The sequence below is a fragment of the Callionymus lyra genome, chromosome 18 (assembly GCF_982586985.1).
Source record: "Callionymus lyra chromosome 18, fCalLyr1.hap1.1, whole genome shotgun sequence".
Lineage (NCBI taxonomy): Eukaryota > Metazoa > Chordata > Actinopteri > Syngnathiformes > Callionymidae > Callionymus > Callionymus lyra.
Genome location: NC_141835.1, coordinates 2,982,109 through 2,999,444, shown reverse-complemented (window position 1 = coordinate 2,999,444; position 17,336 = coordinate 2,982,109). Strand labels below are relative to the sequence as shown.

The 17,336-nt window shown below is 41.9% G+C and overlaps 1 protein-coding gene across 1 annotated transcript in view; it reads left to right on the top strand.

Annotated features, from left to right (window-relative positions):
- The window catches only part of LOC148060068 (ryanodine receptor 3), a 149,429-nt gene that overhangs the window by 101,499 nt on the left and 30,594 nt on the right, over positions 1–17,336 (top strand). Inside the window, 13 exon segments of the mRNA XM_087780003.1 lie at positions 1,073–1,133; positions 1,286–1,524; positions 1,685–1,766; positions 3,705–3,835; positions 3,890–4,225; positions 4,814–5,054; positions 5,759–5,846; positions 5,905–5,997; positions 7,500–7,670; positions 9,247–9,306; positions 9,358–9,605; positions 10,870–10,969; positions 17,192–17,301. Coding sequence (XP_087636129.1) covers positions 1,073–1,133; positions 1,286–1,524; positions 1,685–1,766; positions 3,705–3,835; positions 3,890–4,225; positions 4,814–5,054; positions 5,759–5,846; positions 5,905–5,997; positions 7,500–7,670; positions 9,247–9,306; positions 9,358–9,605; positions 10,870–10,969; positions 17,192–17,301 — 1,960 coding nt within the window.

Sequence of the window (17,336 nt, the reverse complement as noted above, 5' to 3'; positions counted from 1 at the left end):
TGTGTCTGTTTGTGTCTCTGAGTGTTTGTTTTTGTTTGTGTCTTTGTGTGTCTGTTTGTATGTGTGTCTGTTTGTGTCTCTGAGTGTTTGTTTTTGTTTGTGTCTTTGTGTGTGTTTTTGTTTGTGTGTCTGTTTGTATGTGTGTCTGTTTGTGTCTCTGAGTGTTTGTTTTTGTTTGTGTCTTTGTGTGTGTTTTTGTTTGTGTGTCTGTTTGTATGTGTGTCTGTTTGTGTCTCTGAGTGTCTGTTTTTGTTTGTGTCTTTGTGTGTCTGTTTGCATGTGTTTTTGTTTGTGTGTCTGTTTGTGTCTCTGTGCGTTTGTTTTTGTTTGTGTCTTTGTGTATATGTTTTGTCTTTGGGTGTCTGTTTGTGTCTCTGTGTGTTTGTTTTTGTTTGTCTTTGTGTGTGTTTTTGTGTCTGTTACTGTTTGTGTGTGTTTGTCTGAGGGTCTGTTTGTGCGTGTTTTTTTGTGTGTGTGTTCGTCTCTCCGTGTGTTTGTTTATGTTTGTGTCTTTGTGTCTCTGTGCGTTTGTTTTTGTTTGTGTCTTTGTGTGTCTGTTTGTGTCTCTGTGTGTTTGTTTTTGTTTGTGTCTTTGTGTATATGTTTGTGTGTGTGTTTTTGTTTGTGTGTGTGTGTTTGTCTGAATGTTTTTTTTTTGTGTTTCGGTGTGTGTATGTGTTACTTTGTCTGTTTGTGTGTTTAGGCGTATGTGTGCATGGGTGTGATTTTGTTCATGCATTTGTGTATGTTCATGTGTTTGTGTCTTTGAGTGTGAGTTGGTTATCTGTGTGTATGTGTGTATATGTTTTTTCTTCTCATGTGTGTTATTGTGCATTTCTATGTGTGTATAATCATGTGTTTTGTGTGGTTTTTGCGTGAGTATGTTCGTGTCTATCTATGTTATTTGTGTGTGTGTTTCTATATGTGTAGTTTTGTCTGAATGTTTTTGTGTTTTTTTTTTGTTCATTTGTATGCGTTTCTGTCCGTGTCTGTCTATGGGTGTTTTTTTTTAGTTTGTGTTTGTGTTTGTGTGTGTATTTCTGGATCAAATGTGTTGTTTGTGACACAACAGGAAGTGACTCCACGACGATGGTCAGCTGTTTGCACATCCTGGCTCACACTCTGGACACCAGGTGTGTGTTTCTGTTCAACATCTTCTAGAGTTTGTAGTTGGTGTTGATGTTATTATTGTACAAATGAAACTTCATGTCTCAGTTTGTTTGAAAACGTCCGACTGCATTAAAAGTGTTTGAGCTGCTGACAGAACGAGGTGTGGGTCCAACAGAACCGTGATGAAGTCCGGATCGGAGCAGGTGAGACTCGGTCTCAGGACCTTCTTCGAGAACGCGGCGGAGGATCTGGAGAAGACCTTGGAGAACCTGAAGCTGGGGAAGTTCACGCACTCGCGCTCGCAGATGAAGGGCGTGTCTCAGAACATCAACTACACCACGGTGGCGCTGCTGCCCATCCTGACGGCGCTGTTCGAACACATCACTCAGCACCACTTCGGCGTCGACCTGCTGCGTGAGTGACCCTCGACCCCGGTCTCTCCGCTGACCCTCGACCCGGGTCTCTCCGCTGACCCTCGACCCGGGTCTCTCCGCTGACCCTCGACCCGGGTCTCTCCGCTGACCCTCGACCCGGGTCTCTCCGCTGACCCTCATCCGTGATCCTTCTCTTCCAGTGGACGACGTCCAGGTGTCCTGCTACCGCGTCCTCACCAGCCTGTTCGCTCTCGGCACCGGGAAGAACATCTACGTGGAAAGGTGAGTTCCAGGTTCAAAACGTCAACCAATCAGCTGCTTCCTTCATGATAAGCCCCGCCCATCGAGTGGAGCTGGAAGATATTTGATTGGATCAGACGTGTGTCGATGAAAACAGATGGTGTTTAGAAGTCAACTGTTGTAAAGAAGTGAAGTGAGAAGGTCATCACAGAGAGATGAGTTTCATTACAATAACTTATGTTATTGATTTAAAGTCATTTAACTTCTTAAAATGCTTTACTTAATTAATTAGATAATTCACAGTCTTACTTTACTTTTATCAATCATTTCCTGCCTGAACCATCATATCAACACTGTTGGCCGACGCAGATAAAATACAAAATATATATAACATGAAAATATTCACAGTATTTGCTCATGTTTTTGTGGCAAATAAACTGCCGACCTCTAGATGGCAGCAGTCATTACGTCCTCCGCAGCTAAAGGAAGAATTTAATTTGATCCCGCCGATGACTGAGGATGAGAGGATACAGTGAGTCCAGCAGCTTTTAAAGCTGATGTTTGGACATATTTTGGTTTGAAAACAGAGTCAAGTACTGGACAATACTACACATATATACTTGTTACTACACTATCACAACACCAGAGTCAAGTACTGGACAATACTACACATATATACTTGTTACTACACTATCACAACACCAGAGTCAAGTACTGGACAATACTACACATATATACTTGTTACTACACTATCACAACACCAGAGTCAAGTACTGGACAATACTACACATATATACTTGTTACTACACTATCACAACACCAGAGTCAAGTACTGGACAATACTACACATATATACTTGTTACTACACTATCACAACACCAGAGTCAAGTACTGGACAATACTACACATATATACTTGTTACCACACTATCACAACACCAGAGTCAAGTACTGGACAATACTATAACTATATACTTGTTACTACACTATCACAACACCAGAGTCGAGTACTGGACAATACTACACATATATACTTGTTACTACACTATCACAACACCAGAGTCAAGTACTGGACAATACTACACATATATACTTGTTACTACACTATCACAACACCAGAGTCAAGTACTCGACAAAACTACACATATATACTTGTAACTACACTATCACAACACCAGAGTCAAGTACTGGACAATACTACACATATATACTTGTTACTACACTATTACAACACCAGAGTCAAGTACTGGACAAAACTACACATATATACTTGTTACTACACTATCACAACACCAGAGTCAAGTACTCGACAAAACTACACATATATACTTGTAACTACACTATCACAACACCAGAGTCAAGTACTGGACAATACTACACATATATACTTGTAACTACACTATCACAACACCAGAATCAAGTACTGGACAATACTACACATATATACTTGTAACTACACTATCACAACACCAGAATCAAGTACTGGACAATACTACACATATATATACTTGTTACTACACTATCACAACACCAGAGTCAAGTACTTGACAATGCTACCCTAATGTACTTGTTACTACACTATCAAAACACCAGAGTCAAGTACTGGACAATACTACACATACTGTATATACTTGTTAATACACTATCACAAAACCTCTGTGTTTGTTCATTTTTGTGTTGCAATTAAACTCCCTTCCTCTAGATGGCATAATTCTTTACGTCCTCCGTAGCAAAAGCATTAATGAGGACTGAGGACGAGAGGATACAGTGAGTACAGCAGCTTTTAAAGCTGATGTTTGGACATATTTTGGTTTGAAAACAAATTAAAGTAGTTACGACTTCGTCTACAGTCATGTGGTCTGTAAATACTACAACACCAGAGTCAAGTGTTAGTTCTATATTTCCGGCTAGAGGCAAACGTAGCATCGCTCCAGGCGTTTATGTGGGTGACGACCTTATTAAAGTTGTTGTGTCTCTGCAGGCAGCTGCCAGCTCTGGGTCAGTGTCTGGCGACTCTGGCCGGAGCGATCCCTGTCGCCTTCCTGGAGCCGCTGCTCAACATGTTCAACCCCTGCTCCGTCTTCAACACCAAGAGCGCTCGCGAGAGATCCAGTGAGTGACGCCACCACGTGTCATAGACGCTCCTCAAACCGGACTTCATTCCAGGTCTGGGCGTCTGCGACTCCGTAGAGAAGATGTGTCCCGGGATGCCTCGCCTGGACGGCCTGATCAAGGACATCAACGACATGGCCGAGTCCGGCGCTCGATACACGGAGATGCCGCACGTGATCGAGGTGGTTCTGCCCATGCTGTGCAACTACCTGTCGTACTGGTGGGAGAGGGGTCCGGAGAACCAGGCGGGGGGCGGCGGGGGAGGAGGAGGAGGCGTCTGCTGCACCACCGTCACCTCGGAACACCTCAGCGTCATCCTGGGGAACATCTTGAAGATCCTCAACAACAACCTGGGCATCGACGAGGCCTCGTGGATGAAGAGAATCGCAGGTACTGGACTGTGTTTTTAAAGCTTTAGATAAGTCTGGCCTACAGTACGGTGGCCCACAAAACTCATTTACAAACTGTAAATATATAATATATATTATTTTATTTTGGAGTTAATACATTTGTCTCAGAAAATTGTCAATTTGTTTCAGAGTTGGGTAGAACTTTATTGATCCTCAGAAGGTCTTCTTCGGGAAATTGTTTTTTTCCAATTAGACACAGCAATACAGCAATTATTCATACAAATAAATCAAAATAAAATAAGAACAAAGAGAAATAAAGAGAAAGAACAAGATGATACAATCGAAGTCTAAAGATAAAGATAAAGACATACAGAGGGAGTTCATACGTTTGTTTTAGGAATTCATCATTTTTGTCAAGGTTTGTAAAAATGCTTCAGTGTATATAAATATGTATTTAGTATATTTGGACTTTCATTATTTTATTTATTGATATAAATTGTGTCTCAGAAGATGTTTTATTTGTTTCAAAGTTCATACATTTGTTTCAGGAATTCATTAGAGTTTTAAAGTTAGTAAAAATGTTTAGTAATTTAGCTCCAGACGTTGAAACTTCCCCCCCGCGGTGCAGTGTACGTCCAGCCCATCATCAGCAAGGCCCGCGCAGACCTGCTGAAGAGCCACTTCCTGCCCACGCTGGACAAACTGAAGAAGAAGACGGTGAAGGTCGTGACCGAGGAGGAGCTGCTGAGGGCCGACAGTAAAGGAGACACGCAGGAGGCCGAGCTCCTCATCCTGGACGAGTTCGCCGTCCTGTGCCGGGATCTCTACGCCTTCTACCCCATGCTCATCCGCTACGTGGACAACAACAGGTGAGGGAAGAAGTTCTGTTTCCTGTGATTGTTTGTACTGTTAGATTAAAATTATTATACACTATACGTATACTGTACGCCATACTTAAATTATTGCTAAAAGGTAATCAAAATATAAAGTATAAATGACTTCATCTAAGAGCTTTGGTTCGAGACAAGCTTGGATCAGAATTAGAGATAAGACACCAGTTATTTCAAACATCTGTTTATCTACAAATCGCACCTTAAATCGTAGATCAAAGAACGAAGCAAGACACACCCGGAAAAGGGGGGCTGAAGACGGAAGAGAAGATAACCCCCTCCTGAGATCATTTGAATGATTAGATTACAAGAAAACAAACTAGGATGTCTCTGTCGGTGGCACAGAGAACTTGAAAGGACCATTTGGCCGGAAAGGACGACCCCCTGGGCGGGAAATTTGCTTTAAATATAGCGATGTTTCTACAGATCGGGACCTTTTCTGCCCGGGGCTATGGATCTGTACAGTCGCCGGGAGAAAGTGTGTCCGATCGATCGTAAAGCTTGTATTTTGTTTGACTTGAAGCGGCGAATAAACGACCCGTGAAACACTCTTGATTGTTCATCTCTCTCCACGAAGCGAAGTATAAGACGTGTTTTGACCGTTTTAGTACACAAAGTCATTTTATCCCCACATTGATGGACACGATGGTTGGTGTTTTAAATGTTTCTTCAACCCTCTTCAGGTCACGCTGGCTAAAGGAGCCGGACGCAGACTCCAATGAACTTTTCAAGATGGTGGCTGAGATCTTCATCCTCTGGTGCAAGTCACATGTGAGTGTAAAGCCTTTATTTTCGTCCTTCCCGTGTTTACGTCCGACTTTTCCCCCAGAATTTCAAACGAGAGGAGCAGAACTTTGTGGTGCAGAACGAGATCAACAACCTTTCCTTCCTGACCGGAGACAATAAGACCAAGATGTCCAAGGTAGGAGAAACTCTTGTTGATGTTTGAGTTGCTACGTTTGCTACGTTAACGCATGTCACATGTGTATGAAAATGTATAAAAACATAGAAGGTCTCGACTCTTTTGTCATATTTATTCATTTTTAACCTCAACAACATGATGGACAATTATTTAAGTCAGTTAATACGGAACCATTCGAGGGTCTGCAGCCGGTCATTTCAGATGGAACGTCAATCCAGACAGGAAGTTGTTTCAGACGAGTGATTTTTTTTTTAAACAGTGCCATTTTTAAATACCTGTTATTGAGCATGTTTTTTAAACTAATCTGTAACACATTCAAATGATAAACATGATTTTCATATTGTGATTAAATGTAATTAAACGGGGAGTTAGTTGAACGTTCAACACGTATTTAGTTTATTTATAATTAAAATCAACACAACTAGTTAGTAAACAGCTCTTAAAGATACTTCTGTTAGATGATGGATGATCTAATGATACCTGCTATGTAGTGTGACTTAAATAAAAAACAACATGTTTTGAAAACTATATGTGTATACAGGTGGGACACGTTCCATTCTTGTTTTTCGTTGTTTATGACCTCCAGCAAGGGTTACCATAAACAAGTACTTATTGTATTGCTATGAACTATTCACTCACTTGTTTATTTTTACCATTATAGATTGTACGTAAAAACTCTGACATGAAATGACAATAAACATTTTAAAAAGCGTATAACTTGTCATGTAACTACGTGAAAACCTTATGAGATGAAATAACAGTAAACATTTAAAAACAATTGTCATGTTTATTTTTGTGTCTTGTACAAATTCCACCATCTTTGTCTTCGAAAAGTCTTTCAAGAAATAAAAAAAAAAACGTAGTTAGTCTGAGGCCACTTCCGGAATTGGCCACGCCCCAAACGTTCGTCTAAACCCACTTCCTGTCTGAATCGACGGGTCTGAATCCTCTGCCTCTGCAGCTGGATATACTTGGACCATTCTGAGTCAACATGCATGTAGCTGCTCTCTAACGACCCCTAGTGGTGTGTCGACGTCACACGCAGGACAGAGAGAAGGATAGAGATAATAGTCAATTGAAATGTCATGTTTTCATTGGTCTTCAAACAAGTGGTTGTCTTCAAGGCTAACATTTTCACTGCCTGTTCACTCTTTATCACCCCATTAACCCTGTCCCGACCCCCCCCCCCCCCCTCTTTTCCCCGACAGTCGTTTAAAGAAAAGGTAGAGTGATGCGGTGCATGTGTGTCACCTGACGCTCTTTGGCTTGTGTTTCTTGGTCAGTGGAGTGGAGAAGTTCTTAGTCTGGTTCTTACGTTCATGTCGTCTTTTCTTCATGTTTGGACTCTTCAAAGAAACTTTATTTGTACTCGGTGGAGGACGGTCGTATCGTGTGTGATCAACTGTGTCTGTGGTGTGTTTGGATGTGTTTGATTGTGCGTCCGTCGCGCTTGATTTGTTGGTTTTTAACAAAGTTTCACGACTTCACTCGAACCCCTTCAGTCCGGCGGTCAAGACCAGGAGAGGAGACACAAGAAGAGACGCGGTGAGTTCTACTCCGTCCAGACGTCTCTGATCGTGGCGGCGCTGAAGAAGATGCTGCCCATCGGCCTCAACATGTGCACGCCTGGAGACCAGGAGCTCATCTCACTGGCCAAGACCCGCTACCTCCTGGTGAGAACTTGTGTGGAATCACAGGACCTTAGTAGTACTTTCATAACTAGGTCTTAACGAAGTGATTCGAAATTGTCAAGAATTGTTTGATACGATACGTATCACGATAGTGATAGTGTATTGATAGTGTAGTAACAAGTATATATGTGTAGTATTGTCCAGTACTCTGGTGTTGTGATAGCGTAGTAACAAGTATATATGTGTAGTATTGTCCAGGACTCTGGTGTTGTGATAGCGTAGTAACAAGTATATATGTGTAGTATTGTCCAGTACTTGACTCTGGTGTTGTGATAGTGTAGTAACAAGTATATACGTGTAGTATTGTCCAGTACTTGACTCTGGTGTTGTGATAGTGTAGTAACAAGTATATATGTGTAGTATTGTTGAGTATTTGACTCTGGTGTTGTGATAGTGTAGTAACAAGTATATATGTGTAGTATTGTCCAGTACTTGACTCTGGTGTTGTGATAGCGTAGTAACAAGTATATATGTGTAGTATTGTCCAGTACTTGACTCTGGTGTTGTGATAGTGTAGTAACAAGTATATATGTGTAGTATTGTCCATTACTTGACTCTGGTGTTGTGATAGTGTAGTAACAAGTATATATGTGTATTATTGTGTAGTACTTGACTCTGGTGTTGTGATAGTGTAGTATCAAGTATATATGTGTAGTATTGTCCAGTACTTGACTCTGGTGTTGTGATAGTGTAGTAACAAGTATATATGTGTAGTATTGTCCAGTACTTGACTCTGGTGTTGTGATAGTGTAGTAACAAGTATATATGTGTAGTATTGTCCAGTACTTGACTCTGGTGTTGTGATAGTGTAGTAACAAGTATATATGTGTAGTATTGTCCAGTACTTGACTCTGGTGTTGTAGTATTTACAGACCACATGACTCTTGACGAAGTCGTAACTACTTTCATTTGTTTTCTAACAAAATATGTCCAAACATCTGCTTTAAGAGCTGCTGGACTCACTGTATCCTCTCGTCCTCAGTCATCTCATTTTATTCTTCCTTTAGCTGTGGAGGACGTAACAACTGATGCCATCTAGAGGCAGGAAGTTTAATTTCAAACAAAGATAGAAAGGCAGCAAATATTTTCATGTTACTTGTAGATTTAGTTATAAACTATAAAAACAACTATGATATTAATTAAAATAATATTTGAAAGACGAAACTGTTATTCTGAAAAAAAAAATATTTTTTAAGTGTAACCATTTTTTCTTACACCCCTATAAGAAATATGTAAAAAAGGAAACAAAAAGCATATTCCAAACAACTCTGACTGACCGTCTTCACCTGCTCATGTTTTTTCCGTCTTCCTTGTTCTGCTCGTGTCCCTGACACACTGGGACTTGATTTTAACCTTTGACCCCAATAGTAAAAGATCAAACCAATCATCGTGACGCAGGGACGGAAATTAAATGAGTGTAAACTTATTTAAATTTCATCTTATTTCCCTTTATATTTCTACCTTTTTCTTCGTTTCCAATCCCCTTCTAATACCTAATGATGTCCCTCCTGGTCTTCCATATCTGCCAGTCACTCGTTTTCTCTTGTCCCCGGAACAGAAAGACACGGACGAGGAGGTCAAAGATCACATCAGGGTCAACCTCCACCTGCGAGTGAAGGTAAGCGTCCGGACACATGGATGCTCCTCCTCTGACCTCCTGACCCTTCAGTCGGAGGACCCGGCCGTGAGGTGGCAGCTCAACCTTTACAAGGACGTGGTGACGAGGGGCGACGGACCCCCGGACCCCGACGGCGTGGTGGACCGCATCCAGAGGATCTCCGCCGCCGTCTACAACCTGGAGCAGGTGGAGCAGCCGCTGAGGTCCAAGAAGTGTGTTTGGCAGAAGCTGTTGTCCAAGCAGAGGAAGCGAGCGGTCGTCGCTTGTTTCCGGATGGCGCCGCTTTACAACCTGCCCAGGTGTGTGTTCTTCAACGAATGATGAGGCGTCAGGTGGTTTTCTGCAGCAGGTGGATGGAGTCATGCCTGGTTCTTCCTGCTCCAGTCACTACTTCATATTCTCAGAAAGAAAACAAACCTCCAAAAGTCCAGGAACGAGGTTGATTGACACCTCGTCTGGGAGTAATATGAGTTTTTAATAATTAAATTAATATATTCATAGATTTTAAAGATATTTTACAGATATATTATTGTTCCAGTAATTACAAAATCATTTTATTTAAAATGAAAAGTTGTTTATTTCAAAGTATTTTAAGTTTAAATATAAAAACGTTGGTATAATCGCGTCACCAGACAAAAGCAACAGAGCACCGAGCTGCTGGATCCAACTTTCAGCCAATCAGACGATCACGTGACGACGTAGAAGCACACGATTCAAACTTTTATTAAAATGTTACTGTTCAGTCTAGACTTTTCTTTATTTAAATGGTTTTAAGCATTGAATATATATTTTTAAGTTACATTTAATATTTCTAAATTGAAAAGTTATATATTTTCAAAGTATTTTAAGTTTAAATATAAAAACGTTGGTATAATCGAGTCACCAGACAAAAGCAACAGAGCACAGAGCTGCTGGATCCAACTTTCAGCCAATCAGACGATCACGTGACGACGTAGAAGCACATGATTAAGATTTTTTAATCAAATTAAATACAATTCTAGATTGACAGTTAAATTATTATTTAGAATTTGAATATGTTTTAGTATTAAATTCAATATTTCTATATTAAATTTTAAAAATTAAGTAACAATTGAATAAAACATTTACTATTTTCACAGACTTTGAAATCATAAAGGCATTAATTCAAAAAAACTTTTTTAAAGTCACTTGTCGTACAGGATTTGCTGAAAGTTAGATCAAGGAAACCTCGCAGGTATTGTCTGATGATACTATTATACCAACATTTTTTATATTTCATTTTAACGACTAGAATTGAAGAATATTGAATTCAGAAAAAATTAATTGAAATTAAAATATCAAACTGGGTTTTAAAAAACACATTGAAACATTTAAATAAAACTTTGAAATGTTAAAATGAACCATCAATATTCTGGTGACACTGAGAAACTTCCAGAGAACGGGAGTAAAACACAAAGAATACGACGGTCTGCATCTGATGAGACGACAGTGTTAACCTGAAGCTCGCACTCGTCCGTCGACTCAACATGTCTGTCGCTCTTTCTTCTTCTTCTTCTTCTTCTCCGTGTCGCTCGCTGTCCTCAGGCACAAAAATAACAATTACTTCCTGAAGGCCTACGGACACGTTTGGCTGGAGAGCGTGCACGAGAGCGCCGACTGTGATGGTCTGCTCCACGTGCTGACGGTAACCTCCACCGCTGTTGCCATGACGACCCGCCTCCTCTTAACACGTCCCCTCAGACCCCAATAACGTGAGCCCCCCTGGTTCCATCCACTGGTCCATGTTGGCACCGGAGACTCCAACGAAAGCTGCTCTGAACTGAGTCGCGCTCGGAGAACTTCCTTCTCACAGGTTCCTGCAGGAGTTCGACTCCAGGAAGTGACGTTGTGTCAGAAGTGTCGACTTTTAATGATCGTTATTGTTAGTTTGATGATGTCATTAAATAGAAATGTCTATTATTTTCTATACCATATTTATCGGCACGTCGTAGATCCACTGATCTAAGATATGGACAGTGTGTCAAATATAATCGTTATGATTGATTGACCCTGAACAGATTATAAAACCTTTCAAAATGTTGATTAACTACAAATCCGCGCCGCAAGGGCTCTGTAGTATTACTCTGCCGGGCTTCAAAGTATTTCTTCACTGGGATTTGAAGTATTAGTTATAAAGGCTTCAAAGTATTATTTTCTAAGGCTTTGAAGATTTACACCACGTGGCTGTGAAGTATTATTCCCTGAGGCCACAAAGTATTACGCCGCTAGACTGTGTACTATTACACGACTAAGCTCTGTACTATTACTCTGCGTGGCTTTGAAGTATTACACGGCTATGCTCTGTACTATTACTCCGCGTGGCTTTAAAGTATTACACGGCTATGCTCTGTACTATTACTCTGCGTGGCTTTGAAGTATTACACGGCTATGCTCTGTACTATTACTCTGCGTGGCTTTAAAGTATTACACGGCTAGGCTCTGTACTATTACTCCGCGTGGCTTTAAAGTATTACACGGCTAGGCTCTGTACAATTACTCTGCGTGGCTTTAAAGTATTACACGGCTAGGCTCTGTACTATTACTCTGCGTGGCTTTGAAGTATTACACGGCTAGGCTCTGTATTATTACTCTGCGTGGCTTTAAAGTATTACACGGCTAGGCTCTGTATTATTACTCTGCGTGGCTTTAAAGTATTACACGGCTAGGCTCTGTACTATTACTCTGCGTGGCTTTGAAGTATTACACGGCTGGGCTCTGTACTATTACTCTGCGTGGCTTTGAAGTATTACACGGCTGGGCTCTGTATTATTACTCTGCGTGGCTTTGAAGTATTACACGGCTAGGCTCTGTATTATTACTCTGCGTGGCTTTAAGGTATTACACGGCTAGGCTCTGTACTATTACTCTGCGTGGCTTTGAAGTATTACACGGCTGGGCTCTGTATTATTACTCTGCGTGGCTTTAAAGTATTACACGGCTAGGCTCTGTACTATTACTCTGCGTGGCTTTGAAGTATTACAAGGCTAGGCTCTGTACTATTACTCTGCGTGGCTTTAAAGTATTACAAGGCTGGGCTCTGTACTATTACTCTGCGTGGCTTTAAAGTATTACAAGGCTGGGCTCTGTACTATTACTCTGCGTGACTTTGAAGTATTACAAGGCTAGGCTCTGTACTATTACTCTGCGTGGCTTTAAAGTATTAAAAGGCTGGGCTCTGTACTATTACTCTGCGTGGCTTTGAAGTATTACAAGGCTAGGCTCTGTACTATTACTCTGCGTGGCTTTAAAGTATTACAAGGCTGGGCTCTGTACTATTACTCTGCGTGGCTTTGAAGTATTACAAGGCTAGGCTCTGTACTATTACTCTGCGTGGCTTTAAAGTATTACAAGGCTGGGCTCTGTACTATTACTCTGCGTGGCTTTGAAGTATTACAAGGCTGGGCTCTGTACTATCACTCTGCGTGGCTTTGAAGTATTACAAGGCTAGGCTCTGTATTATTACTCTGCGTGGCTTTGAAGTATTACACGGCTAGGCTCTGTACTATTACTCTTAATGCTTCTTATAATCCTGTGAAACATCAAGATGGATCCAATCATTTATAAAGTCCTTATAGTCCGATAAATACTGTAATAACTTGTTTATTCCAAATCCAACATGATGGATGTGACTCGTCAGACGCGACAGAAAGAAATCACTTGTTCTGTCGGTGACCAGTGTGATGTACCAGCTCCCTGAACTAACAACTTCTCTCATGCTTTGATCTAACCCTCCCCCCCTGCCCCCCCCCCCGGCCCCCCAGGCATCGCTCCATTAACCTCTTCCTCCTGGCCTATCAGAGAATATGGATAGAAACAGAGGAATACTCTTTTGAGGAGAAGCTAGTGCAGGACCTTGCAGTAAGTACTTGATGCTGCCCCCTAGTGGCGCCATCGCAGCCTGGTCACGTCACTGCTCCTGTGAAGGAACAGCCTGACATCACCGATGATGTCACTGATGATGTCACTGATGATGTCAGAGCGTGGACGACATCGCCGATGATGTCAGAGCGTGGACGACATCAGTGATGATGTCAGAGCGTGGACGACATCAGTGATGATGTCAGAGCGTGGACGACATCAGTGATGATGTCAGAGCGTGGACGACATCACTGATGATGTCAGAGCGTGGACGACATCAGTGATGATGTCAGAGCGTGGACGACATCAGTGATGATGTCAGAGCGTGGACGACATCACTGATGATGTCAGAGCGTGGACGACATCACTGATGATGTCAGAGCGTGGACGACATCAGTGATGATGTCAGAGCGTGGACGACATCACTGATGATGTCAGAGCGTGGACGACATCAGTGATGATGTCAGAGCGTGGACGACATCACTGATGATGTCAGAGCGTGGACGACATCAGTGATGATGTCAGAGCGTGGACGACATCACTGATGATGTCAGAGCGTGGACGACATCAGTGATGATGTCAGAGCGTGGACGACATCAGTGATGATGTCAGAGCGTGGACGACATCAGTGATGATGTCAGAGCGTGGACGACATCAGTGATGATGTCAGAGCGTGGACGACATCAGTGATGATGTCAGAGCGTGGACGACATCAGTGATGATGTCAGAGCGTGGACGACATCAGTGATGATGTCAGAGCGTGAACGACATCAGTGATGATGTCAGAGCGTGGACGACATCAGTGATGATGTCAGAGCGTGAACGACATCAGTGATGATGTCAGAGCGTGAACGACATCAGTGATGATGTCAGAGCGTGGACGACATCAGTGATGATGTCAGAGCGTGGACGACATCAGTGATGATGTCAGAGCGTGAACGACATCAGTGATGATGTCAGAGCGTGAACGACATCAGTGATGATGTCAGAGCGTGGACGACATCAGTGATGATGTCAGAGCGTGGACGACATCAGTGATGATGTCAGAGCGTGGACGACATCAGTGATGATGTCAGAGCGTGGACGACATCAGTGATGATGTCAGAGCGTGAACGACATCAGTGATGATGTCAGAGCGTGGACGACATCAGTGATGATGTCAGAGCGTGGACGACATCAGTGATGATGTCAGAGCGTGGACGACATCACTGATGATGTCAGAGCGTGGACGACATCAGTGATGATGTCAGAGCGTGGACGACATCAGTGATGATGTCAGAGCGTGGACGACATCAGTGATGATGTCAGAGCGTGGACGACATCACTGATGATGTCAGAGCGTGGACGACATCAGTGATGATGTCAGAGCGTGGACGACATCACTGATGATGTCAGAGCGTGGACGACATCAGTGATGATGTCAGAGCGTGGACGACATCACTGATGATGTCAGAGCGTGGACGACCTCACTGATGATGTCAGAGCGTGGACGACATCACTGATGATGTCAGAGCGTGGACGACATCAGTGATGATGTCAGAGCGTGGACGACATCAGTGATGATGTCAGAGCGTGGACGACATCACTGATGATGTCAGAGCGTGGACGACATCACTGATGATGTCAGAGCGTGGACGACATCACTGATGATGTCAGAGCGTGGACGACATCACTGATGATGTCAGAGCGTGGACGACATCAGTGATGATGTCAGAGCGTGGACGACATCAGTGATGATGTCAGAGCGTGGACGACATCAGTGATGATGTCAGAGCGTGGACGACATCACTGATGATGTCAGAGCGTGGACGACATCAGTTTGAGTCTCACTGTGTGTGTAGTGGTGAATACTAGAGGTGTCAACATATACACATGCAAACAGCAACACAAATATTAACTGTGTACTCGTCTTACTATTACTCCACGACTGGGACGCTATAAACGGGCTGTTAATATTTTAAATGAAGTTGTTATTTATCTCTAATGTTTGCAATAATACCATTTTTGTCTGATGACTACTAGAATGGCTTTGATTTAAATTTTGAGACAGAGCCCTCTAGTGGTTTTATGGTGCAACTGCAATACAAAGATGATACATCTCAGAGTTGATGAGCTTCGATCAAACGTGTACAGAAACACGTAGAAACATCGACACCTCTAGTGAACACATCCATGAACTTCTTATGATTCAACGTCACCGTTTAAGTCCTTAAGTTGTCATGACGATGTTGCTTGAATCCATCTGGCTGCTGTGTGTTCGTCTGTTAAGAAGTGTGTGCATGTGTGTCAGCATGTGCTGTGTGTGTGTGTGTGTGTGTGTGTCTGCATGTTAATCCACTGCCTGCCGACGATTGATCGATGATTGTAAAGTTTGTGGTTGTCAAACAATTCTTTGAGGTGGAAGTTGAACAAAGTGACAGGAGTGTGAACTGAATATGAAGCAATAACAACATCAGAAGTTACATTATAATTAGGAGTGTGTATACAATAAGTATCACGATACGATATACAGTGTAGTAACAAGTATATATGTGTAGTATTGTCCAGTACTTGACTCTGGTGTTGTGATAGTGTACTAACAAGTATATATGTGTAGTATTGTCCAGTACTTGACTCTGGTGTTGTGATAGTGTAGTAACAAGTATATATGTGTAGTATTGTCGAGTACTTGACTCTGGTGTTGTGATAGTGTAGTAACAAGTTTATATGTGTAGTATTGTCCAGCACTTGACTCTGGTGTTGTGATAGTGTAGTAACAAGTATATATGTGTAGTATTGTCCAGTACTTGACTCTGGTGTTGTGATAGTGTAGTAACAAGTATATATGTGTAGTATTGTCTAGTACTTGACTCTGGTGTTGTGATAGTGTAGTAACAAGTATATATGTGTAGTATTGTCCAGTACTTGACTCTGGTGTTGTGATAGTGTAGTAACAAGTATATATGTGTAGTATTGTCCAGTACTTGACTCTGGTGTTGTGATAGTGTAGTAACAAGTATATATGTGTAGTATTGTCCAGTACTTGACTCTGGTGTTGTGATAGTGTAGTAACAAGAATATATGTGTAGTATTGTCCAGTACTTGACTCTGGTGTTGTGATAGTGTAGTAACAAGTATATATGTGTAGTATTGTCCAGTACTTGACTTTGGTGTTGTGATAGTGTAGTAACAAGTATATATGTGTAGTATTGTCCAGTACTTGACTCTGGTGTTGTGATAGTGTAGTAACAAGTATATATGTGTAGTATTGTCCAGTACTTGACTCTGGTGTTGTGATAGTGTAGTAACAAGTATATAAGTGTAGTATTGTCCAGTACTTGACTCTGGTGTTGTGATAGTGTAGTAACAAGTATATATGTGTAGTATTGTCCAGTACTTGACTCTGGTGTTGTGATAGTGTAGTAACAAGTATATATGTGTAGTATTGTCCAGTACTTGACTTTGGTGTTGTGATAGTGTAGTAACAAGTATATATGTGTAGTATTGTCCAGTACTTGACTCTGGTGTTGTGATAGTGTAGTAACAAGTATATATGTGTAGTATTGTCCAGTACTTGACTCTGGTGTTGTGATAGTGTAGTAACAAGTATATAAGTGTAGTATTGTCCAGTACTTGACTCTGGTGTTGTGATAGTGTAGTAACAAGTATATATGTGTAGTATTGTCCAGTACTTGACTCTGGTGTTGTGATAGTGTAGTAACAAGTATATATGTGTAGTATTGTCCAGTACTTGACTCTGGTGTTGTAGTATTTACAGACCACACAACTCTTGAAGTCGTAAATGTTTTCATTTGTTTTCAAACCAAAATATGTCCAAATATCAGCTTTAAAAGCTGCTGGACTCACTGTATCCTCTCGTCCTCAGTCATCGGCAGGATCTCTCAGGATAACATTGTTCCTTTAGCTTTTATTTGTCTCTGAGTGATTCACCCGGAGTCGTTTGAGAACCACCGACTTGGACGAGTGTCTCCTAGTGTCCTGAAGCTGAAGGTTTGATTCCTGTGAGCAGAAGCTGCAGAACAAGGTGGAGGAGGAGGAAGAGGAGGAGGTCCGTCAGCAGCCGGACCCTCTTCATCAGCTGGTCCTGCACTTCAGCCACAACGCTCTGACCGAGTGCAGGTACGATCCCAGAGGTTCTTGTTGCTATGATCTAA